The sequence below is a fragment of the Protopterus annectens genome, chromosome 17.part0, assembly GCF_019279795.1.
Source record: "Protopterus annectens isolate FY-2018-M chromosome 17.part0, PAN1.0, whole genome shotgun sequence".
NCBI classification, from domain to species: Eukaryota; Metazoa; Chordata; order Ceratodontiformes; family Protopteridae; genus Protopterus; species Protopterus annectens.
Window position 1 is genome coordinate 240,631,747 of NC_056751.1, and position 27,020 is coordinate 240,658,766.

Genomic DNA, 27,020 nt, shown 5'->3' on the forward strand with positions numbered 1-27,020 from the left:
GATAGAAATTTTAGATCACAAGTAAGATCTTTAACTGGGGGCCTCAACAGAAGTGCTCTTCACAGAAAGGACTTAAAGTTTATGGGAAAGCAAGGGAAGAGCCATCACGACCAACAAGGAAATTGGAAATCGCTGCCAATTGAACCTTTACTGTGGAAGAACTGGCCCCTTGATTAAAAAGCAATGACAAGAACTCCAGGATAATGTGAATTGCTACCATAAGTTTTTCTTGTAGATGGTTTGAGGAAAAATAGAATTCGGAAAACAGGAAGAGAGCATAGATTGTCTGGCTATTACTGGAAATGGAGAAACTAAGCTGTCAGTTTGAGCTTTGGAAGGTCCAGATGAATCATGTCTGTCATGTGAGACAGCAAGTCTGAAGCTGGAGCTGGATCCAGAATCCACAGTTGATGGATCAAATGAGGCCATCAGGAAGGGGAACCAAATTTGTTGAGGCATAACGGGTGCAATAAGAATGACCCTGCTCTTCAACCTGGTAGCTTTCAAAAGGAACTTTGATATCACAGGGATCAGTGGATATACATACAGTAAACCCAGGGGGCCAATCATGGAGAAGAGTATCACTCAGTGACTCCCTCTATAGGTGGATGAGAGCAAAGTAGCTGCTGCACATGATGTTTAGGGAAGATGCAAAAAGATCACAGCAAGGCTGGCCCCACTTGTGGAAAATCATTTCCGCTACTTTCTGGTTCTGACACCATTTATGAGGGAAAAGAATGCTCAATTTGTCTGCTATCACGCTGGTCTTCCCCAGAACTGGAGTTCATAGGTTCATACTAGGCTATCTGCCCTAGGGCATTTATAAGCCTAGCCAGAGTGTGTTTGGCTTTCGCCACCCATTTTAAATTAATTTTGCTATGCCTTTTTTTGAGGTTAGTATACTGTGCCTCTGTCTAACAGCGACACAGAAGTGATAGCTGGGGTAAACCTACGATCTCCCATCCACTCATCAAGATTCCTCTTGAAGAGAGTCAATGTGGGACTCTGCCTAACCTGGACTGGGATTTTATTCCAGAGTGAAGGGAGCCTCTGGGTTATGAATCTGTCCCTCCAGCATGTCCTATTTATTTCAGTGCTGAGGTTCAAGTCTCTCGAGCGCGTAGCTCGATGGGATTTGGATTTTCTGAGGTGCAGCATGTCCATTAATTCTGGGTTGGACATGGCTTTATACGTCAGGCACAGATCGCCTCTGAGCAGGCGGTATGCCACTGAGTAGAGCTGGAGTTTTTTTAACCGGGCAGCATATGGCATCTGTTTGAGCCCTTTGATTCTCTTGGTGAGGTACTTTTGGGGTCTTTCCAGTTGCTGCAGGTGTCTGGTAAGGTACATCCGAAAAGGGCATTGTACTCAATTATGGGCCTGATGAGGGATGAGTAAAGAGGCACGATGACCTCCCCTGATCTAGATGTGAATCCCTTTATGATTAGGTGGGCTATATAAAATGTTTTTCTAACCACTTTGGCCACGTGGTTGTCAAATGAGAGATTGCTATCAACTTGGGTCCCCAGGTCCCTAATGACTTCTTCGGTACTTAATGGATTACCACCTATGTGGTAATTTGTGGGCACTTTGTTTTTGCCAAAGGGGATGACTTACACTTTTTGGCGTTTAGCTTGAGGCCATGGCTCTGGCACCAGTTGTCTGTTTCTATGAGGCCCTTTTGGAGGATGCTTGTGTCGGCTGGAGAGTTGATTATGGCCCAGTTTGCAGTCATCTCTGAATTTGGTCAGCCACAGTCCTTCCGTGTTGGCCTGTACCGAGAAATATATACCGAACAAGAGAGGTCCCAGGACTGAGCCTTGTGGGACGCCACTTGTAACTGGTTTGGAGTCTGACATGGCTCCAGCAATTCTAACCATGTGGGTTCTGTCCTTGAGCCAGTTTGTAACCCATCTAGTGACATAGGGGTTTATATTTAAGCTGGTGAGCTTATCTATAATGCCAGAGTGGGGTATTGTATCGAAGGCTTTTGCGAGGTCCAGTTAGGCTGTGTGGACCACCTTCCCCTCGTCAATGGCCTTGGTGACTGTTTCAAAGAAATCGACCAGGTTTAAGAGGCAGGATCTGCCCTTAAAGCCAAACTGGGTAGGATCCAGTGTCTGTAGGTCCCCAATATCTTTATTTACGAGGTCCATGATGATCCTTTCCATAGCTTTGCAGACCAAGCTAGTCAGGCTTATGGGGCGATAGTTTCCAGGATCCGTTGAGGCACCACCTTTGTGGAGAGGGACCACTGTTGCTGTACGCCACTCTTTGGGTACATATCCTGTAGTAAGGCTAAGATTGAACAGTAGTTTTATGTTTGGGTTTAGCTCTTCTTGGAGTTCATGTAGGACGCAGCCCGGGACACCATCTGGTCCCATTGATGCTGGCGGCTCTTACCTGAGCATCTGAGATGTCAGGGGGGAAGCACTCTGTTGGGATAGATATTTGCCCTTTTGGTGGGGAGGGGGAGTTTGCACTGAACCGGTCAGCTAGGATGTTGGCAATGTCTGTGGGCTCGGTGTATTTTTTGTCATTTTGGACTAATTCTGAGCATATCTGAGAATTCCCCCCCCAGGTTCCTAACATAACTAAAGAAAGCCTTGTGATTATCCTTAGTGTCCTGTGCAATTTTTCTCTCGAAGCTGGCCTTAGACGATTTTATGAGTGCCCGTAGTTTTTTGCTAATACTGATCAGAGGTGCCTTCCCTTTCTGGGATTTTGCTCCATCATGTAGTAGCTGCCTCCTTCTATTGTATAGTTTGTTTATGGCTGGGGTCCACCAGACAGGACATCTGCCTTTGGAGGATTGGGTCTTGGTTTTATTTGGGATTGCATGATCCATGCATTCATGAAGGTGTTCATAGAATGCATTTATAAAGGATTCTGCGGTCTGGGCCGTATTTTCCACAGGCCCGGGGGCTTTAAAGGATTTTGCCTCAGTTTTGAGGCGTGTGAAATTTGCTTTAGAGAAGTTTTTCACTGTGGTTTTCTGGGCAGGGGGTGGGGTCAGGATGTGAATATCCAGTGAGATTAGTTTATGGTCTGATCTTACCAGTGAGGGATACACTTGTGGTCTGGAGCATAGTGTCCCCATGTTGGTGATGATCAGGTCCAGTATGTTTTCCCCTCTTATGGGAGTGGTAACAAGTTGTTCCATAGCATTTGAGTTTATAAATTCTAGGAACCTTTGGGCTAGGGTGTTGGAGCTAGAGTAATGCTCCCAGTCCATGTTTGGGTAGTTGAAGTCGCCCAATATAATGGTGTTTGGAGAGACCTTCATATTTTCCAGTATTCTCAGGAAGGCCGAGTGGGGTTCCTGTGTTAGGGAGGGTGGTCTGTAGCAGGCTATAAACTGGAAGGCAGTTTTACCCACAGTTAGTTGCACATGGATAGTCTCTGATGCTTCGTGCTGTGCCACCAACCTGGAGGTGTGGGTATCTTTGATGAATATTGATACTCCCCCTCCTTTTATGGTTCGGTCCAAGTTTTGGGGCCGAAAAGCATGGTATGAGGTATAACCTGGTAGTGCTGGGGTGCTCTCGGGAAACTTGAACCAGGTTTCTGTTACTGCACAGATATCGATGTTCTCCATGCTAAGGAGAGTTTCGAGTGCATGCATCTTGAGGTTTAGACTTCTGGCGTTGAGTAGCATTACTCTTAGTTTCTTATCCCTTGTGATACCTATGGAGGTGGGTTTGTCTTTTGAGCCTTGCCTAAAAAAGGCACTATGGGGGTAGCAAGAGCCTTTGCCAATATCCGAAAGCCCAGGGATGACAGGTGCAAGCCGTCCCTAGCAAAGCATCGTGGCTTGTCGAGCATGTCATCCCAGGCTGACAGGCATTGGATCCCCATTGAATGACACCAACACTTAAGCCAATTGTTGAAATTGATCACCATGTCTTGATATTGTGGCATCATTCTTGGCGAGGGTAAGATGCTACTCAAGGTCAGGGTCATATCGGCCTGGGCTACATGCTCAGAGAGCTCCTCTATGTCTCTATGTCTCTTTTCATGTAGTCCAGGGAGGTACATCTCAGGTCATTCACACCAGCATGGACAATGACCGCGTCATATTTGTACTTGCCTTGGAGTGACCCAAGTGCTTGTGTTATGTGGCGGATCCTAGCGCCCAACAGGCAGCTCACTGTGACCTTCTTGTTCAGCCTGGTGAGCGGGACGTCAGTGTGCCTGACGATAGAGTCACCTATTACAAGTGTATCAGGTGTGTTGTTTAGCCTTAAGGGCTGTGACTGTTCAGCACACTGGCTTTGTGAGCTATGTGTTGCACGTGTTTTGTTTTGGGGTAGCGGTTGCTTGGGTGTCTGCTTTGGAGGTCTCTGCTGCTTAGGCAGATTTTTATTTAGAGCCTCCAAGTATGTTTTTGTGTGTTTATGTGTTTGGTTTGTTGTTGTGATAGGTCTATGTGAACTGGAATTGTAGTGAGTGTGGTTTCCTTCTCCTCCTGACTGTTTACGCCAGTACTGAGTTGAGAGAGCTTAGCCTCCAGTTTGGCTATATGGTTGCATCTCTCACATGTGTTGGAATTTGTTGGGAGGAGGAGAGGGTTGTCTGTGTACATGAGGCAGTTGTAACATTGCCTCAAGATTCCCAGATTCACCAGCTGGACCGGAGAGGAGATTGACAACTGACCTTTGGACATGCTAGAATAGTATTGGGAATTCCTTTATAATTGAAAAAAAGGGCCAATGGGGAACAAGGTACTCAAGGGGAGTTTGTGAGGGTGTAGTGCTTTTAATTTTTTAGAGCTGACTTATATAATTGCTTTAATGAGCAAGTGCCAGGTAACTTAAATGCAATGTGTTACAGGTAACTTAAATGCAAAAATGACAAACAGTAACTTTCTTTCAAGTGAAACAAGGAAATAAGTACAGTAAGCAATGCAAACATCACTAGGAATCCAGAGAAGTGCTAAAAGGCCGCGTTTTAGGGAAATAAACAAACAAGCATACAAACAAAGCTAGATTCAGCAGGCCTGGATTTAGTCTATGCTACAGCAAACAAGGTGTACCAATTTCAGTAAGAAACAGTTAGAATATGCAGGCACTATAAGCCTTTAACCAGAAATTCCCTGCTCAGAAGGGCAAAGTCCAGCCTCTCCTCCCACAAGAGTGCAGACCGCAATCCTTCTTAAAGTAAAATAACTGGCCTGAAGCCCAAGTGCTTAAACCAGAACTAATACACTTTTAGAATAACAGACACTGAGCTCTCAATCAGCAGTTCCCAACTTAGAAGGATGTAAGCTACCTGTCCTGCCACCACAGTGCAGGCCACAAACCTTCCTAATGTAAAACAACTGGTCTGAAGCCCAAGTGCTTAATCCAAAAGACTTAGAAATGATAGCTACACTTTAATCAAGTTACTACCAGCAGTAATAAATACAACTGAATACTTTAAAGAATGCCTGGATTAGTGCTCAAGTTATACAAACAAAGCTAGATTCAGCAGGCCTGGATCTAGTCTATGCTACAGCAAACAAGGTGTACCAATTTCAGTAAGAAGCAGTTCAAATATGCAGGCACTATAAGCCTTTAACCAGGAATTTCCAGCTCAGAAGGACAGAGTCCAGCCTCTCCTCCCACAAGAGTGCAGAACACGAACCCTCTTAATGTAAAATAACTGTCCTCAAGCCCAAGTGCTTAAACCAGAATTAATACACTTTTAGAATAACAGACACTGAGCCCTCATTCAGCAGTTCCCAACTTAGAAGGATGTAAGCTACCTGTTCTGCCACTACAGTGCAGACCACAAACCTTCTTAATGTAAAAGTGGTCTGAAGCCCAGGTGCTTAAACTAAAAGGCTTAGAATGAGTTACACCAAGCAGTAATAAATACAACTGAGTACTTTTAAGATGACACAAAAGCAAAATAAAGTAGGAAAAAACACAAATACAGTAAAAGCAGATACATTTTTTTTGTGGAAAGAGAGAAAGGAAAGAGAGAAAGGAGTAGCAGAAACTAAGCTGATTGGCCTTCTCAAATGCTCTCCCTGTACTGGGTAGAATGAGGTAATGACACTAGACTGGGAGGAGGGCCCCAGATCAAATTTACACTAGGGGCGGGCAACTGCAAAGCCATCAACTATAAATTATACCAACAGGGAGGGAGGGTGGGAAACTAACTGCAGAAATGTTACTCACAGCTGAAAAGCAGCAGTGATTCTTTAAATGAAAGTTTTAAACAGCTAAAGGAGCCACTAGAAAAAAAGAGTTTAACTGCAACAAGTTATCATAAACAAACAACCCAACAGATGCTTAATAAAGAGTGGACAATTTCCAGTTAATACCTCACACACAGTGAAACTAGCTAGAAAAAATACACAGTACACAAAGTGCTATAAACAACAAAGAAATAAAGAACAAAATAAACAAAAAACAGGATACTTAATGTTATATATTATAGCTCTGAGTTGCTGAGTGTCCTTCCTTCGATTAGCTCACTGTAAAATGGCAGAACACTCACAACTGAGCTTCTTAGGTAACAGAAAGTTGAAACCTGAGACAGCTTTCAAGAAAGAAATCTCAAAAGAACCAATGAGGTGCTTAGTCTAAGCTGTAGTCCAGGAGACCTCAGTCAGCCAATGACCTCAAACAATTCTCTCTCACTGAAATGCCTGATGGCTTTGGCTAAAACAAGATGTCCCTGAATTATGTGCTCAGACACACAGCCTCCACAAACACTAGGCCCAAATACAAGCCTGAATATGGAAATGCTACAAATATCCCCACTACTTAGAACAAACTGCAGAAATGTTACTCACAGTTGAAAAGCAGCAGTGAGCCTTTAAATGAAAGTTTTAAACAGCTAAAGGAGCCACTAGAAAAAAGAGTTTAACTGCAATAGAAAGTGTTGCTAATAGAAAGTGGCTGGAAGAGATTGCCCATTACCCATGCCCTTAGTGCTGCTTGACATAGGGGGTATGATTTGATTCCTCCTTGTTTGCTGATGTATCTAACCCATTGGAGAGCATCCTAAAAGGCTTGCAATGCTAAAAGCACTGCTCTCAACTTCAGAAAGCTGATATGCAACTTTGGCTCTTCAGGGGATCACATGCCTTAAACGGTCTTTCCCAGGTAATGCCCCCCCCCACTCCAGCTGGAAAGGGTCCATGGTCACTATGGCCTTGGGCTGAGAAGGGACAAATAAACGGCCCTGTAAAGTACAGTTTGTGTACCTACCATAAATGTAGATATTTGCGTGTATTGACTGTTGCAGTCATTACACTTGGGTTATCCTGCTGGCAAGCTACCCGCAGTCAGCCTGAATTCCAAAGTCTTGGTCCGGCGTTGGTTGCTGTCGCCTCTTCCCTGACGTCAGTGCGCCAGGGGTATAAAAGATGCAGCCGACACCATTTCCTTCAGTTTTTCTTGCCCCAGATGTCAGGTGCCCCCAAAAGGGTAGGCTAAAATGATGCCATAAGTATGCATGCACTAAAGCAAACATTTCCTTCATCTACAAGCAAATACACCACATAAGTTGTATAGAATAGAGAAGTACAGATAGGTCCCAGCAAAAAAAGGGAGATGGTGGGTGGGTAAACCTGGACTGCAACAGTGAATACACTCGAACATCTACATTTATGGTAGGTACACAAATGTACTATGTTCATCATGTTTCACTGTTGCAGTCATTACACTTGGGTCGAATCCCAAAGCTGAGGTTGGGCAGCTGAGTCTAAATAGGATTAGGAGAGGCTATAAGGCCCTGCAGAACTGCAGTGGCAAAGCCTGCTCTGGATTTAGAGTAGAGAGGTAAGTGGTAGTGCTTTGTAAAAGTGTGCACTGAACTCCAAATTGCAGCCTCTAAAATGTCTTTGGTTGGTACTCCTCTGAGGAAGGCTGCTGAAGTGGCTGCTGCTCTGGTTGAATGTGGCCTAATGCCCTTTGATTTGCCATGTTGTGAATAGCAGAAATGAATGCAGTGGCCTATCCATTTTGAAATAGTCTGCTTTGAGATGGCCTTTCCTTGTGAACCTGCAGCATATGCCACTAAGAGTTGCTCAGTCTTTCTGAAGCTTTAGTTCTGTCCAAGTAGAAGTGTAGCTGTCTGTGTAAGTCCAAAGAATGCAGGAGTCTCTCACCCTTATTCTGTGGGTTTGGATAAAAAGTAGGCACATGAATGGTTTGATTAAGGGCCACACTGGACACTACCTTAGGCATAAATGTTGGGTTTGTCCTCAGAGAAATCCTGTCTGGATGGAAAATGATAAAAGGTCCACAGCCATGAGTGCCTGTAACTCAGACTCATCTTGCAGAGGTTATTGCTAGGAGTAGAGCTGTTTTCCATGATAAGAACTTTATCTCAGCTGTATTGGCTGGCTCAAAAGGAGGCAGTGTGAGTTTTTCCAAGACATAATTGAGGTCCTATGCAGGTATTGGTGCTCTCCTTGGAGATCTTAAGTTTTTGGCCCCTCTGAGGTACTGCCTTAGCAATGGATGAGAAAAAAATAGGTGGTTCCGTATTGTAATGAGCTGAAATGGCAGATGAATGGATTTTAATTGATGAAAAAGATAGGCCTTTGTCCAGCATCTCAGTTAGGTATTGTAAAATCTGAGGAATATTTGGTACAAACGTGTCAATTCCTTGTGCCTGGTTCCAAGCACAGAATCTCTTCCATTTTTCTGCATAAGATTTTCTGGTACTGGGCCTCCTGGCCTCCAAAATAACATCCATCACTGCTTTAGAGAGAGGTGTGTTCTGAATGGCTACATTATCCACTATGCTGCCAGATTTAGGGTCCTGAGTTGGCTGTGCAGGATCTGATTGTTTCGTTGGGCCAGTAAGTGAGGAATTAGAGGTAATGTCCAGGCTGGGCCTTGAGACAAGCTCTTTAGGATTGGGTACCAGTGCTGGCGGGGCCAGTCTGGGGCAATCAGTATAATTTTTGGCTTATCTTGTCTGACATTTAGGAGTACCTTGGGGAGGAGAGGCAGAGGATGAAAGGCATATACTGTTAGGGTTTTCCAGCTGAATGATGGAGCATCCACTTTCCATGCTTGCTTGTGATAAGTCCTTGTGCAGAATCTCTGGAGTTGGCAGTTGTGAGGGGAGGCAAATAGATCTAGGTCTGGGCATCCCCATTTCTTTGTTATGCTGAAGACTTGTGGATCCAGTTTCCACTTGTGGGGATCTGTGAAGTTTCTGCTTAGTTCGTCTGCCAGAGTATTTATCTTTCCTGGCAGGAATTGTGCTTGCAGGTGTACCTGATAAGTCAATGCTGTGTCCCACAAAGTCATGGCTAGTCTGCAGAGGGGATAGGAATGTGTGCCTCCCTGCTTGTTTATGTAACACATGACTGTAGTACTGTCAGTCTATCAGCAGTTGTCCTGGATAAAGCAGATCCTTGAAGGCTGTCAGGGCATTTTGAACAGCTAGCATCTATTTTTGATTGATATGAAGATGCATTTGGCTTGTAGACCATGTGCCCTGAATACATTTTACTGCCATGTGTGCCCCCCCCCCCCCCCAGGCATAGTCTGATGCATCTGTTGTTAATGTCTGCCTGACTGTGGGTAAAGTGAATGGCTGTCCCTTGTTGTGGTGACAGGCTTGTGCCCACAATCGAAACTGCTGTTCCAAGCAGGGAATGAGGGTAATTAATGTTTCCAGGCTGTGGCAATGTTGAGTCCAAACACTTTTTAGATACCATTGTAGTTTCCTCATATGCAGTCTTGCATATGGAATTAGCAGAATGCAGGATGCCATGAAGCCCAAAGCCTACAGAATTTTTCTTGCAGATACCTGGGTCTTTGTTGCCAACATTTTGAAGTAAGAAGTCAGTTGCCTTTGTCTGATGTGAGATAAGCCATCTGGGCAGTTGTATTTAAGCTTGCACCCAGGAATATTATCTCTTGAGAGGGTACTAGTTTTGATTTATTTTTGTTTACTGTGTACCCTAGGCAAATTAGCAATCTTTTTACAAACGCCAGATGCTTTAGTAGAATGTCCTTGTTCTCTGCTTGAATAAGGCAGTCGTCTAAGTAGGGATATAGTTGAATTCCTCTTTGTCTGCAAAATGCAATTACTGGTGCCAGGTATTTTGTGAAGACCCTGGGCGCAGTAGATAAGCCAAAGGGCAGTGCAGAGAATTGGTAGTGCATTGAGCCAGCTATGAATCTGAGATATCTTCTGCAAGATTGTCTGATTGGGACATGCAGGTATGCCTCTTTTAGATCCAATGTTACAAGCCAAGCCTTCTTGCCCAGCATGGGCAGAAGCTGCTGCATAGTCAACATTTTGAATTTTGGAATGTCCAGAAATGTGTTTAGAATAGACAGGTCCAGTATTGGTCTCCAGGCTCTGTCCTTTCTGGGTACCAAAAAAAGTCTCGAGTAAAATCCTTGTCCCTGCTCTTGCTGCGGCACTCACTGAATGGCCCTCATGTCCATGAGAGACGAAACTTGTTTTTGTGCCTCTGCCCATTGATTGTGTGGCAGGTTTGGCATACCTTTTGCCCTTGGCAGGATGTGAAAGTGGAACCTGTAGCCCTGTGACACTATATTCAAGACCCATTTGTCCTGGGTGATCGTGCCAATTTCGTGAAAAAAGTGCTAGTTTTCCCACTAAGGGGGCTGCCAAAAGATAAGTGCTTGGTGCTGGCAGAGGAAAGTCATTGGGACTGCTTCCTGTATGGCTGAGATTTGTCTTCTCCACTTTTGGAGGTAGAAGCACCCCATTGTTTAGTCCTGTATGTGCCTTGGGACTGGGATTTGCCTCTGGGGCGTCTGTATCTGCCTCTTTGTGGCCTGTCTGACACTGGAAATGACCAATTCTTTGAAGGCCAGTTCCTGCTAGATCTGGGTGGCTGTACCTGTAAGAAATCCTTAACTGTCTGCATATACTTCACTTTGTCCTCCATTTTCTTCAACACCTCTTCTGCAAAGTATCATGCTGTAGTGGAGCATCTAATAATTTTACTTTAACACGATCAGGCAGATTCTGCTCCTTTAACCAAGCATGCCTCCTAATGATAGTACCCGTAACAGCGGCCCTGCAGGAGGCCTCCAGAGAGTCAGAACCACATTGCAAAGTATGCTTTCCCACTTGTTCAGCTACATGCAATAAATCCTGCATTTCTTTGTTTTCTGCACATTCAGAATTTGTCAACATTTTCTGGTTAAGCAGTGACATTAAGTATTGCTGATATTTAAGCATATGAAACTGACAATTTAAAGCTCTTATAGCCAAGGTAGAAGTGGAAATCTTTTTCCCCCATCTGTCCAGTGCCCTTGAATCCCTATCAGAGGGGATAGGGTTTTTTGCAGTGGAAGCCTTGACCCCTTTGGGACCCTGAGATATAGTTTCTGGGTCAGCAGCAGGGTTTTTATAAAGAAGGCCGGACTCTGAAAATACATCATCTACAATGTCTAAAACTGGAGGTATAGCAAGATGCCTGTGCTGAGGTAAGTAAAAGGAAGTCTCCAAGCCTTTTCTTAGACTCTGAGTAGTCTTGGCTCTCCCAGTGGAAGTGCTCCCTCATGGTATGCAGGGTTTCCCCAAAAGAATAATCCTCAGGAGGAGAGGCTGAAGGGATAGATTCTTCAGCCTCAGAATCCTCATAGGAAGGAAGACAGTATTCCTGTTCAGAAGAGGAATCAGATGAAATGGAAACCTGACCTGAAGATTCATATTCTGTCTCTTGCCTAGGCCTCTTATCAGGAGGGGGATGGGAACCCCTGATCAAAGTAATTAGGTCTTCGGCCATTTTGAGCATCTTTTTTAGGCATCGAGGCCTGTCCATGGGATTGCTGTACTTGTTTCTTTGTCTTTAGTGGAGCTTTAGTCTTTGAAGCTGAAGTCAGTTTTACATATAACTGTGTAGGCCTAAAAACACTCTCAGAAGCCGATGCCTGCACAGCGGCTCTGGACCCATCTGAAGGAATATTTTCCGAGTGTCCAATACCTTGAGTTTCCTGCAGCCTAGTCGACTCCACGTGGAAGTCTGAAGTGGCCTGTGGCTCTGAGGTAGCGGGTGTCAGGGGCTGCGAAAGCGCCTCACTGAGAACCGGCGACTGGCTTAGAAGAAGCCTCGTCATCAGTTTTGGACCTCGGATGCCTGTGCTTTTCCTTTTGTTTCTTGTGAATTGCGGTAGTCGGATGGCTGTCCGACAACATTGTGTAATTAAATCTTCGGCCAAAGTAGTGAAATGCAAAATCGTGGCGACGCTTAATAGTGCGTTGGTTAAATCTAGCACAAAACCTGCAATTAGCAATGTCGTAATCAGGGCCTAGGCAAGGAATACAATAAGAATGGAAGCCCTTATGAGGTATTTGCTTCCCACAAGAAATGCAATTATTAACATTTTCTGACATCGGTCTGGAGCAAGAAAAAAGTTTCCCCAATGGGGTACTTACCTTTAAATGAAAACTTTGGATCTGAAATTCGAACACGAAAATCTCAGGAGTCGGCCGACCGGCACTTGCGAATTGCTTTTGCTTCAGGCGCCACGTGGCAAGAAAGACTGAAGAAAATGGCGTTGGCTGCATCTTTTATACCCCTGGCGCACTGACGTCAGGAAAGAGGCGACAGTAACCGACGCCGGACCAAGACTTTGGAATTCAGGCCGACTGCGGGTAGCCTGCCAGCAGGATAACCCAAGTGTAATGACTGCAACAGTGAAACACGAACATCAGTTGTTCCGACTGGGTCCACCACATTAGATCTTTCTTGCATGACTTGGTGATTCATATTGGAGCGGACCACTGAGAAGTCAACATCCATTGAAGAATCCGCATGTGAAATCTCGCCAGCAGAAGTTTAGGGAGCTGCTGACATTGATCCAAGCACTTGTAGGACTAGGCAAGCTGAGACTGTGGTACTGCAAATTATCTTGTTGACTTGTGATCTTAAAATCTGAACTCTAGAAATAGGAAGGGAGGCTATTGTTGCTCTTGTGTTAAGCAGCTCTCCTATGAATTCTATAGTTTAAGATGGTTGAAGATGGGATTTTTCAAAATTTATGGTTATTCCTCACCATGCACAAATCTGAATTACTTTTTGTCTTGCCATGATGAGTTGATGCCTGGTTGGGGTGGAGAACAGCCAGTCATTTAAGTAAGGAAACACCCGGAATCCATGCAGTATAAAGTGAGCTGCTACCACTGCCATGCATTTGAACATCCTGGTGGCTGTGGTGAGGCCAAAGGGCAGTGCTCAAAGTGCAGTTGTGTACACTTACCGTAAATCTAGATGTTAGAGTGTATTCACTGTTGCAGTCATCACACTTGGGTTATCCTGCCAGGGATAGCCCTCAGTAAGCCCGAATACCAGAGGCTTAGTATTTCTGCGTTGGTTGCTGTCGCTCCAAGACTGACGTCTGGTCGTCAGTGGTATAAAATCAGGCAGCCGACACCATTACATCAGTCTTTCTTGCCGAGAAGCCTGAAGCAAAAGCAGTTTGTAGGTGTGCCGGTCGGCCGCTACCAGAGTTTCGTTTCTGAATTGAAGTTGAAGTCTTCTTAAGCTAAGTACCCCATTAGGGATCCTTTTTCCTTGCTCTAACCGATATCAGAAAAAGTTAATTGTCTCGCCTGTGGAAAGCAAATATCACACCGAGACTTCCATTCTTACTGTGTCACCTGCTTATGCCCAGACCACGATGTACCTCGCTGTCGCTTTTGTGCTTTGTTCAATGCCAGAACTTTAAGTTATCAGGCCCTTATTGCAGCTAAATATTTTCGCTCTTGGTCCTCGTATTCCGATATGGCTTTGGTAAGCCATCTGACTACCGATCTTCCAAAAAAACATTAGGATAAAGACAGAGACAGACCGCACAAGTCCAAAACTGCAGACTATGCTTCCGTTAACTTCCCCCCTCTGCCTCTGGGGAAGACCCTCCAATTTGTGTCTTGGAAAGATCCTTGTAATTTCTTGAACCACATCTTTCCACCACCTCGACAATTTCATGAAAAGGCTCTTCGAGGGGTGATAAAATGTAGACCCACGGCAGAAAGGGTCTTTCCATCCTTTTCACACCTGGACAATGCATCTTTTACTTTGGGGCCGAAAACAGGACCGTTGATGAACATATTCCACAAAATTGCACAACCGCAACCAGGCACATCTCCTAATGGCTACACCTGAACCTCCTTGCCCTTGAGGTTCCTTCTGCTACATTAGAAATAAGCCTCTTGGATGAGTTGGAAATCGATTGTAGGGTCACAGCTGAGAAGTGATGGAATCTTTCACCCCTTCAGACACTGCTTCTGGAGGATACCTGAAAGCTCCTTAATGAGATCCCTCTGAAGTCTGGTAAAATGTGCCAAATAGTTCACAGACCTTAAGGTAAAGGTTGCTGAGGCACAGGCACATGTCCTAAATCTGTCTGACACCTTGTCAGGGGGATGAACAAAGGTACTTTCATCAGCAAGTTCCTTTCTCATGGCCACCTCCATATTAATGGCATTAACAGGGGGACCTCTTGACCAAAACCGTTTACTCTCGGGGGGGGGTCATACCCTGGTCTGGCTTCCTGGGAATGCGCACAATGGTGTCAGATTCCTTCCATGCCTCCCACTAGACCAATTCTAGGAGCTCATCGGCGGGCGGGGTCACTAAGGAAGTAGAAGGGCTAGCACCAAAAGCCTTCAGTAGCACATATTCCTCCAACAAAGGGTTGCTGGGCTTCCAGCCACCTCTTTGTTTCAGGATCTCAAGGATGTCGCCCAATGAGACATCGGCAGGAGGTGACCATGGGGACCCCTCACCCTCATCAAAATCTGTGTCCTCCGAGACCAATTCAGGGAAATCTGTATGCTTCCTCTTGCAGGTCCTCTTCTTAGGGTCCTTCTTGGTGGGATACTCCAGAGAAGTATCAGAAGAGGAGGGGAATAGCCTGGTGGGAAGCCTGGGTTTTGGTATCGGCTGCCCCTATAAAGTGGATAGTTGAGATTCAAAGCGCAGAGGTGAAACAGAAGTAGACATAGGATCCAATGGGGGGAGGTACCGCCGTGGTCTGAGGTGCAGACAGAGCACTCTCCAAAACCCTAAAGGCAAACCATCTTGGACAGGGATAATGACCCAGATCAGAGAAGCCAAACCTCTGATCCCTAGTCCTGCCCTTCTCTGAGGACAGCTACCCAGCGGATGAAGTCAGAACTGGAATGACCATCGCCAAGGTTCTGAGATGCAGAGATTGCTCAGAAATCCTCAGAGTCAACTGAAGCACCTTGGACTCAATGGGGTAGACTCCGCTCCAACAGATCTCTGCATCCAACTGGAACAAAGAGCTCAGAGCATATCTCGGATCCAAGGATACAGAGATCCTCTGATCCGAAGTACACTGTTCCAAGATGACTCTGATCAAAGGGCTCTGAAACCTGAATAGGAGTCAATGGAGGAATTGGTAGTGGAGGGGCTGTGGATGTATGGGGTCTCCTGACCGGAGGGGTAGAAGGTGAGAAAAAGACAGGCTGGATCTGCACTGGGAAGATCTTTCTCACTAGCCTCTCTACATCATCTTCAGTGAGACTTCTACAGGATCGGGTGGATAGAGCAGATGGAGATTCTAGCCTTTCAAAAAAATGGAGAAGGCACTCTTGATGGAACTGGGTCCAACAAAGGTGAGTAACCTTGTTCTAGGCAGAGTCAGTAAGTTTGATTTTGATATCTTATCCGAGAGTTTGAGACTTTGGCTCCAAGGACAGGTGTTTGGACTTGGTCAAATCCGAAAAAGGGGCTGTATCCAAGAATTTTGGTTTCTTCTTCAAAGGCACCAACTGAACTGTAGATCTGAAGAAGCTCTTTTCACAGATTTTTTCGGAGGGCCTGGAGGAAGCAGAAGAGGTGCTCAGAAGTATGAAATGTCTTCTTCATTTTTGATTTGGATGCTCAAGAGAGAGCGTTGTCAAAAAATGAAGGCAAAAGTCCACCATCAATGATCTAGGGTTGAAAGAGTGGTAGATTGCACAATCCCTCCTGGAGGTGGATACGACCTAAGCAAAAAAGTGTGCAAGTCAGAAACAGGTATTTTCTGACCACATTTTCCACATTTCTTGAACCCCACCAGGGCTCTTTTCCTAGTCAGCCATAATGAAAAGCAAGCAACCACAATCAAACAAAAGTAACAGTGTTAAGATAAGAATTAGACAAAGATTTTTCTTTCTTTTTTTTTTAAGGTGAAAAAGGGAAAGAAAGTACCAACAATGGTATGGAAGACTATGACAATTTGTAGAAAAGGGGAAGTTTCTAACGATGGTAACTAGAAAAAACACTAATGGTAAAATGGAGAGAGAGAGATTTTAATGAAAACAAGGTAATGGAGAAAAAAAAAATAGTTAAACATTTTTTAAAGGTTATTTAAGAAAAAAACAAGAAGTTTTAAAGCTAATTATCACATCAAGCTTGAGAACACCAAGAACCACGTTTTTTTGCTCGAAGCAGCAAACAAGATCTGTGGTAATAAGGGTTGGTGCATTCTGGGTAAGGGAGAAGCTTGATAGCTCAAGGTTGCTATGAGCTTTTACAGTGGCCAAGTCTGATCCAAACCCATCAGTTGAGAACAGAATGAAAACTGATCATATGTTTTGGGAGTGTAACGTGTTGGCAGACATTACAAATTCCCTACAGAATACTCTGTCAGAAATATTGGGTGAGCAAATAGTGTAACTAAGGAATTTTTTTTTTCAGCTGGGATACAGGATCTGAATTCCCAAAACACAATAAGACCCTGTTATGTTAATTTCTGGCGGGTACCAAAAAACATTTAGTGGAAAATAGAAATCAAAGTCTAAAGCAACTGTATTTGAAGTAGTGGAGATTGTAACAGAGATAAAATGACTGCAAGTGCGATCTTTAGAAAAGGGTAAGAGCAAATTGCATAAAAAACAGGAACTGTAGTAACAATACACTCAGAACAATGTTACGCAAGAGGAGTTAGGTTTAAGGGAAGGCAGGAATTGAGAATTTATTTAACAATTGATTAATTGTACAGAATATATGTGATGTATAATGTTTGTAATTGTGAACAAGTTAATATGGTGTGCTTTCTTTTATACAAATGTATGTCTGCCTATGTCATAAGTGATAAAAACATACAGCTGGATGTTTTAAAAAGTGTTAGCCACTTAAATATAATTAAGTGGATACTTAACTACAAAGCCTTGAAACTTGGTAAGTCAAGTTACTTCCAGCAAAATACTAAACTCTTACAGTTTAATAGGTGGTATGGGAGTGGTTAGACAGTATTTGAAATAACAGCCTCCATGATTAGATATGGACAAATTGCAAACTTCAACAGCTTACAAGTGTCTTATGTTCCTGTAACTAGTAAAATGCAACAGTAACTTTAAACTCAACTTCAAATGTATGCACCATTTTGAAAGTCAACTCTTCAACATTTTGATTGATGTCAACAGCATGCAGGATTTGACCTCGACTACTCCACCAGCACCACTAGTAAAGTTGCAAGTCCAGATGTTAAAGTAGCTGGCTGGTGGAAAAGAAGATGAATGGTCAGTATCGACTCACTGATCTCAAGGTGTGTCTGTGTCTCTGTCTGTGTACACATGAGTGCGTATCTAAAGGAAGGGGAAACTCTAGTAAGAAATGCTTCCTGATGCAGCCCAGATGGCCAAGACTGACAAAAGGTTGGTCTTGTACTTCACTTTTTGGGTACTAGCTACCACTAACTTCAAATCACCCAGATCTCTCCATAGCCTCTTTCACCCAAGCCATCACACTTAGGGGGTAAACCAATGTATTCCTTTGTTAGATGTGTCCCGTCTCTCCAGAAAGAAAGGATCACTTGACTATCACAGACTAAACAATCTCCCTATCTCTGGGAAATGAGCAACGGAGGAGGACAAATCATCATACTATGGTTAGCTAGATGTTTCTGTAAACTTATGTCCGAACCCACATGCAGACATCAGGAGCTGGCTGTGAAGACAGTAAGAAGTAACGAGTATGTGTCTCTGGTCTGCAAAGTAGCCACTACTGCTCTCTCCTTCTGTCCCTCCAGCCCTGGGTCATCTCTTTCTTCTCCATTAGAGGGATGCAGGAACATCCCTCACTTCCAAAGATAGGAATTCACATTCTCCCAGTCAGCACCATCAGATGCCCAAGCCATTAGTCAAATGTAGTCACCCGGTTCGTAGTCAGGGCTTTATTCCTCTTGGCCACTGGGCTGGCATCTTAGTCTGGAATGCTGCAGAAAGTGAAGATGCTTCTGAAGCCCACAGCCGATGTGCAAAATCTGAAAACAAATCCTGTTAAGACTCAAAAGCCCCCCACCTCCAAATAAAGAAATAAAATTTAAAAATCAGATAAAAATGTCAGAATAACTGGCATTGTGTGACAACTACATCATCGTCATCAACACTCATGACAAGTAAATGACATTCAGAACATTTACTTCACAGGAGTATAAATACATTCTTGACATGCCGCTAACAAACATTTCTTTTCATTTTTTATCACTGGTATTAGTATCTAACTATAGAAAAATGCTTCCAAATCTAAGTGATATGGAGTAAAATCATTTACTTTTTTCTTATACTAGGTCAAACACACACACACACACACACACACACACACACTTCTTTGCGCTCTGTGCTCCGTCTGCTGTCAATGCCCTTAAAATTTCATGTTTGCCTACATGATTATCTTCCCCAAATTCTAATTTTCTCAAGTATTAAAATAAAGGAGCATCCATTGTTCTTACCTGTTGCTGGGTTGATGCTCGCAGCTATATGAAAGTGACAAAGTGCATTTGCATGTATAGGTGTGTTCCTGTGGACTTCATGTGGATTCTGCTGATGGGGTAGATATCCAGTATGTGCAGGAATAATAAAGGATTGCTTTCTTCTTCTTGAAAAGTTTCTGAGATTTAACTAAGAAACACATTGGATGCATTAGGAATGGTAATTAAAACCATCAGGAAAACACTTCTGCTTTTTATTTATCCCTGTAAAAAAAGTATGGTGTATATTACATAGAAGCTTACTCCAATAGCAAACCTTCGACCAAAGATGCTATTACATAAGGTGCTCACCTTTACAGTGACATTATTAGGGATGGATAAACTGCAGTAAAAATAGTACAAAGGACTACCCCATTCCTGTATCAAAATACAGGTATTACCATTGGAATTGAAGACAAGTCTTGATCTGATTATGACTCCTTTTGCTGGGTGAACAGGGATATTTGCAGATGTATGGAATGACTTCCAACCTAGAAATAAACGGTTTACTTTCAGAAAAAAATGCAATATTTATGGAAATAATCCCATAAGAGCCTATGGACTTCAACTTAAAATTTAAGTCAGACAGCTGTAAGAAATGGGCACCAGGCTAGTAATTCAAACAATAGTGATTTAACACTCATTTATGTGATCACTAGTGTAACTGTCTGGCCTTTGTCAGAAAAATAAAGATGCCCCTTTTCCACTGCTGGAGTTGGCACATACAAGTAGTGAGGGTGTGGGGGTACAGCAGGGCTTGTCCCCCTGTAAAAATGTTTTTTTTCAACGTGATTTTTTTTTTAAACTTCTGAATGCTATTTGCATTTGGGAAATTCCAGTCATTTGTGACACAACTTGTTTGAGGCAATCACAAATGACTCGCTTTCTTACCATGGATCCCAAGAAATAGTGCTCTGCCAGGTTGCGGGACAGAATTCTGATAACAAGCAGATCCAAAACAAAGTTTAAACATAGCCTAAAGACAGAAAAAGAAGACACTACTGCAAGTACAAAACTATGCTGGATTCCTGAAAATGGCGGAGGATGGCTATAAAGGAAGGCAAGCTGGTAGCACAGCAGACTTTCATTTCAAAAGCGTAACATCTTTATCATATCAAAGATCTAACAAAGTACCATTTTTGATAATTATCTGCCAAGCAAGTAAACAATTTGACAGGTACTTAGCAACTTCCTCCAGTGTGTATGGCTATGGATGAAAGTATCAGGAGCAGAAGACATATGCAGGGGGGAGTTGCTAACACCTACTGGAGCAGGTGAGTGGACTGTCACAATGTGTAGCTTAATAATGCAGAAGTCTGTGCCTTAAAGACTGTCTGTGGATGTGGGCAGACCTGTACTGCAGAAAGGAAAGTGGTACATTTTTAAAGTCCTACATGAAACTTGTAAGTCATGAGTAGGTATGTGTCGTATGATGCTATGACCAGAAAATTATTCATATGCAAGAAATTTGCCACTGTAGCAGATGTTCTCCATATAGGTCACCACAGCCTTCATCACTATACAGTTCACTGCTGCAGTCAGAAGTTTCATCTCCAGCCAGACTTCAAAGGCTGTGCAACCTTCCCCCCCCTCCAGCCCATGTTGATTCTGCCTTCCATGGGACACCTGCGCACTACCAGTATTAAAGACTGCAGCAGACTGTACAGTAAACTCTCAGTTAACCGGAACTCAAGCAACTGGCACTCAAACAACCAGCAAAAAAATACTGAAGAAATTCAGTGCAATTTTCATGTGTTGCACTTTCTGTCCCCCCCACCCTCCACCCAGCAGAGATGTACCTTATATTTTTAGAGTTTTAAAAAGGAAGACGGGAATAAATTCCCTCTCCCCCCAACCAAGTCAAACCAAAGAAATAGTACATGGTACAATATTACTCGGCCTATTTTTAATGGTAACTCTCAAGCAACCAGTAAAGTACAGTTTTGTACCTACCATAAATGTAGATGTTCGAGTGCTAATACAGCTGCAGTCATAACAGATGGGTTATCCTGCCGTTAGGCGGGTCCTCGGTCGGCCGAATTCCAAAGTCTAGGTCCGGCGTCGGTTGTCGTCGCTTCTTCCCTGACGTCAGTGCGGCAGGGGTATAAAAGAACCAGCCGACGCCATTTTCTTCAGTTTTTCTTGCCCCAGATGTCAGGTGCCCCCAGAAAGAAGGCAAAAAGTACAGTTTTGTACCTACCATAAATGTAGATGTTCGAAGATCCACATTGCTGCAGTCCTTACATATGGGTAGTCCGCTGTCCTCGGTCGGCCCGAATACCAAAGTATTAGGCTGACGTCGGTCAAGGCGCTTAAAACTGACATCAGGACGTCAGGTACAAAAGCGCATGACCGACGTCATATCCTCAGTCTTTTCTTGCCCCAGATGTCAGAAGGCCCTACAAAGAAAGGGCAAAGCCAAAAAACAGCAAAAAACAACCAACCACCCCTGCACTAACCATATTTACAATATTTACAACCCAAACCACACAACCACCTCTAACTACAGAGGGGAAGGAGGGAGGGTAAATTGGACTGCAGCAATGTGGATCTTCGAACATCTACATTTATGGTAGGTACAAAACTGTACTATGTTCTTCATCTCACATTGCTGCAGTCCTTACATATGGGTAGAATCCCAAAGCAGAGGTAAGGGAGGATGGCAAAACTATAAAGCATTAGGAGCTGCCAAAATGCCCTGTAAAATTGCAGTGGCAAATCTAGCCCTAGATTTAGAGTAAAGTGGAAGGTGGTAATGCTTAGAGAAAGTATGCACTGAACTCCAAGTAGCTGCCTCCAAAATATCCTTAGTAGCCACCCCCCTTAAAAAAGCTGTAGAAGTGGCAGTAGCCCTAGTGGAATGAGGCCTAATCCCAGTTGGAATCTCCTTACCATGATGGGAATAACAGAAAGCAATACAAAAACCAATCCACTTAGAAATAGTTTGTTTTGAAACAGGTTTGCCCTGAGAACACAAAGCAAATGAAACAAACAACTGCTGAGACTGCCTGAACCCTTTAGTTCTGTTCAAATAATATCGCAACTGTCTGTGTATATCCAAAGTGTGCAAAATCTTCTCCCCTTTATTTTGGGGGTTTGCATAAAAAGTAGGCAAATGAATAGTTTGGTTTAAAGCCACACTAGAAACCACTTTAGGCATAAAGGAAGGGTTAGTACGCAAAGACACCCTATCCTTGTGGAAAATTAAGAAAGGCTCAACCGCCATAAGGGCCTGTAATTCAGAAACCCTTCTCGCAGATGTAATGGCCAACAAAAAAACAGTCTTCCATGATCAATATTTCAACTCGGCAGTCGCTGCAGGCTCAAAAGGTTGTAGAGTGAGTTTCTCCAACAAAATTGAGATCCCAAGCAGGAGTAGGAGCTCTACGTGGGGGTCTTATATTCTTTGCCCCTCTAAGGAATTGCTTAAACAAAGGATGAGAAAATAATGGTGGGTCACAGTCATAGTGAGCAGAAATTGCTGCAGCATGAACCTTTATAGAGGAGAAGGACAAACCTTTGTCCAATAACTCAGTAAGGTATTGAAGAGCAACACTTAAGTTAGGTTTAGAAACATCAAAGTCCTTTGCTGTACTCCAAATAAAAATCTCCTCCATTTATCTGCGTAAACTTTCCTTGTACTAGGCCTTCTGGCCTCCAAAATAACATTCAAAACTTGTTGTGGAAGCTGAGACCCTCCAGGGTTTAAAACAGAATATGCCAGACTGTTAGATGTAGAGAGTGAAGTTTGACATTGAGTAAATGACTGTTCTCCTGAGACAGCAGGTGTGGAATCGAAGGCAAAGGCCATGGAGGCTCCCGTACCAGACTTCTCAGTAATGGGTACCAGTGCTGTCGAGGCCAATCCGGAGCTATTAAAATCATGGTTGGCTTGTCCCGTCTGACCTTCAGGAGTACCTTTGGGAGGAGAGGCAGTGGTGGAAAGGCATACACGTGAAGATTGCTCCAATTGAATGAGAGAGCATCCACTTTCCAAGCTGTGGGATGAAACCTTTTCGTGCAAAACTTTGGCAGCTGGTAATTTAGTGGAGAAGCGAACAGATCTATGTCTGGAGTTCCCCATAACACTGTCAATTTTTGAAATACATGAGGATCCAATTTCCACTCGTGGGGATCCATAATTTGTCTGCTCAACACATCTGCTAAGGAGTTCTGTGCTCCTGGCAGAAACCTTGCCTGAAGATTTAGCTGCAAACAGAGCAGTCTCCCACAAAATCATTGCTTGTCTGCATAGAGGATATGAATGTGTCCCCCCCTTGCTTGTTGATGTACCACATGACAGTTGTGTTGTCTGTTTGAATCAACACCTGCCCTGGAAGAAGTAAATCCTTGAAAGCTATCAATGCAAATTGGACTGCTAACATCTCCTTCAAGTTGATATGTAAATGTTGAAGTCTGGCAGGCCACGTGTCTTGTACCCATTTTCCATTTAGATGAGCTCCCCAAGCTTTGTCTGAGGCATCTGTCGTTAGAATCTGACTCTCCTCTGGTCGGGTCACAGAGTCTCCCTTGTTTAGGTGACATTCCTGAGCCCACCACAAAAATTCCTTTTGAATGCAAGGTATTATCTGAATGACAGTGTCCATATCTTGGCAGTGTTGCGTCCATACATTTTTGAGATACCATTGTAGCTTCCTCATATGCAGTTTGGCATTGGGAAGTACCAGAATACAAGATGCCATGAAGCCCAAGGCTTGAAGGACTGTCCTTGCAGTCAGCCTGGACTGACGAGACAATTGATGGAAATAAAGAGAAAGATTCTTTTGTTTGTCCGGGGTCAAAAAGGCCATCTGGGATGCTGTATTCAGTCACACCCAGAAAGCACATGTCCTGAGAGGGTACTAGACTGGACTTTATTTCGTTCACAGAATACCCTAGGCATCTTAACACTGCCATCACATACTGTAAATGATGAAGAAGTTCGTCCTTTCCTTGAGCCAGAATCAGGCAATCGTCCAAATAAGGATAGATTTGTATTCCTCTTAGCCTGAAGAAAGCTACCACTGGAGCCAGAACCTTCGTGAACACTCTGGGTGCAGTAGATAAGCCAAAGGGCAATGCAGAGAACTGATAATGAAAAGTCCCAGCCAAAACGCAGATACTTCCTGCAACTGGGCCTGATAGGAACATGAAGGTAAGCCTCCTTGAGATCCAGAGTCACCATCCAGTGATCTTTGCCCAGCAGAGGTAAAAGCTGCTGTAACGTCAACATTTTGAACTTGGGAATGTCCAGATATGTGTTGAGGATAGATAAGTCCAAAATGTGTCTCCACGTGTCCCCTTTCTTTGGTACTAGAAACAGGCGAGAATAAAATCCTAGGCCCACTTCTGGCAGAGGGACCGGTTGTATAGCTCCTATTTGAAGTAGAAGAGAAATTTGGTTGTGAGCCTCTAGTCTTTGCTGAGGAGGAACATCTGGCATGCCTTTGAAAGGAGGCAAGGTATGGAAATAAAACTTGTAACCTCGGTGTATGATATCCAGTACCCATTTGTCTTGGGTAATTAAAATCCAATTTTCCTTGAAAAGTGCCAACCTTCCTCCCAAAGGTGCTGCCAGGCAAGAGGGATCTGGCAGCTGAAAAAGTAGGTCATTGGGCCTGTTTACGAAAGGACTGGCCCCTACCCTCACTCGAAGATTGTGCAGGTGAACTCCCTGTTCTAGGTCTGAAGGAACTCTGAGCTCTGCCCCTACCACGTCTAGATCTACCCCTAGACTGAGAATCATAAGAAGGATACGTCCACCCCTTAGCAGGCCAATTCCTACTAAACTTTGGAGGCTGAACTTGCAAAAAATCCTTAACAGTCTGCATAGACTTAGCCTTGTCCTCCATTTTCTTCAAGACTGATTCCACAGGTGGACCAAACAACACTTCAGACTGCAAAGGAGCATCCAAAATCCTTGTTTTAACATGGTCAGAAAAATTCTGATCCTTCAGCCAGGCGTGCCTGCGAAGAACTGAACCAGTGGCAGCCACCCTAGACGAGGCCTGCACAGCATCAAGACCACATTGTAAAGAATGCTTACCAACCTGCTCAGAGACATGCACCAAATCTTGTAATTCTTTACACTCAATGCCTTCCACCTTAGATTTCAACTGAGAAAGAAGAAAGTTTTGATATTTCAACATATGAAACTGGCAATTCAAAGCCCTCATTGCTAAGGTAGAAGAAGTATAGACCTTCTTTCCCCATCTATCCAAAGCTCTGGCCTCTTTATCTAGAGGAACCGGATTTTTTACAACAGAGGCCTTGACACCCTTGGGTCCCTGACTAATAGTTTCTGGGTCCGCCCTAGGACTCTTATAAAGATATTTATGAGCCTCAGGCACCCTGTAATACCTATCTGGTTTAACAGGCGCAGGAGGCAGAGAATCAGGATTAAGCGAAGCCTCTGAAAACACATCCTGCACAACATCCAGAACAGGTGGTATAGCTAAGGGCCTATGTTGAGGTAAAAGCAAAAATTCCCTAAGCCTTTTCCGAGAATCAGAGAAGTCTTGACCTTCCCACTTAAAATGCTCCCTCATAGAGTGAAGTGTCTCTGAAAAGAAAAATCCTCTGGAGGAGAAGCAGAAGGAGTGGAATCTTCTGCATCAGAATCAGAATAAGGAGAGTACTCCTGCAAGTCTTCAGCCGAAGACTCTGAAACATCTAAAGCCTGTTCAAAACTTCCCAACTCTGGCTCCACCCTAGGCCTCTTATCAGGAGGGGGCAAAGAACCTCTAATCAGAGTAATCAAATCTTCTGCCATTTTAAGCATGTGCTTCTTAGGCACAGACCCTGCTGAACTAGGAGTGACACCAACAGAAGCTAAACCTGGCCTGCCCCTGGGAGAAGCCTTGGAAACAGAAGGAGAGGGCCTAACCACCCTGGGAAGGGAGGGAGTACAGTAACCTGAGAAGCCCCTTCAGCCTGCCCTGCCTCAAGAGAGGCCACATCCTGCAAAATTAAAGTCTCCCCCTGAGACTCTAAAGAAGTCTCCGTCGGACCCACGGTTCCACTGAAGCCTCTAAAGAACCGGCGTCCGAACGCGACTCATCTTGCCAGGGTTTAACTGTTTTGTCTTTGCGCTTCCGTTAGGAAGCGGGCGAGAATCCGGCGGCATATTATAATTGCACCGCTTCGAAGACCAGCCTAGCACAATCTAACCTTCGGCAATAGTGCGCTTATTGAACCTAGCACAAAAGCGACACCCGACTACGTCGTGCTCAGGCCCCAAACAAGGAATGCACAAAGAATGATAATCCCTATGCGGTATCTGTTTCCCACAAGAAATACAATTATTCACTTTTTCTGACATCCGGTACTACACTGAGGCAAGAAAAAACCAAAATAATCCCCAACGGGGTACTTAGCCAACTTGGATTCGGTCTGAAACTCTGAACTCGAAAAATTTCAGAACGCCGAACGGCACTTGCAACGCTGCTTCTGCATCGGACCATGCGGCAAAAAAGACTGAGGATATGACGTCGGTCATGCGCTTTTGTACCTGACGTCCTGATGTCAGTTTTAAGCGCCTTGACCGACGTCAGCCTAATACTTTGGTATTCGGGCCGACCGAGGACAGCGGACTACCCATATGTAAGGACTGCAGCAATGTGAGATGAAGAACATCATAAACTTATGTAATAATGCAATGCAATATAATCAAAAAACAGTAGTTGCAAGCAAATACACCATAAAAGAATACCCCAATCAGGTTTTATGAGGAGGTGTTAGCCATTAGGCCTGTCCCAAGAGGGGAAGGAGGGAGGGAAACCTGGACTGCAGCTGTATTAGCACTCGAACATCTACATTTATGGTAGGTACAAAACTGTACTATGTTCATCGTGCATACAGCTGCAGTCATAACAGATGGGTAGAATCCCAAAGCTAAAAAAAAAGGGGGTGGTAGGCACTAAGTGGAACTAGGAGGAGCAAGGATGCCCTGCAAGACTGCAGTGGCAAAGCCCGCTCTAGATTTGGAGTATAATGGTAGGTGATAGTGCTTGGAGAAAGTATGTACAGAACTCCAAGTGGCTGCTTCCAAAATATCCTTGGTAGGAACCCTCCTGAGGAAAGCTGCAGAGGTAGCTGTGGCCCTTGTGGAGTGAGATCTGATGCCTGTAGGTACAGTTTTACCATGAAAAGAATAACAAAAGTGTATGCAGTGGGCTATCCATTTTGAGATTGTCTGTTTGGAAATAGCCTTCCCTTGAGCACCTGTAGCATAGGACACAGAGTTGCTCTGATTTTCTGAATGGCTTTGTTCTGTCCAAATAATAACGAAGCTGTCTGTGAATGTCCAAGGAATGT

At 44.0% G+C, this 27,020-nt stretch overlaps 1 protein-coding gene across 1 annotated transcript in view; it reads right to left on the reverse strand.

The window, feature by feature from the left end:
* Positions 1-27,020, reverse strand: part of DMXL1 (Dmx like 1) — a 2,737,735-nt gene that overhangs the window by 2,065,067 nt on the left and 645,648 nt on the right. The window contains exon 8 of the mRNA XM_044059165.1: positions 18,687-18,855. Coding sequence (XP_043915100.1) covers positions 18,687-18,855 — 169 coding nt within the window. The remainder of the gene's footprint in view (positions 1-18,686; positions 18,856-27,020) is intronic.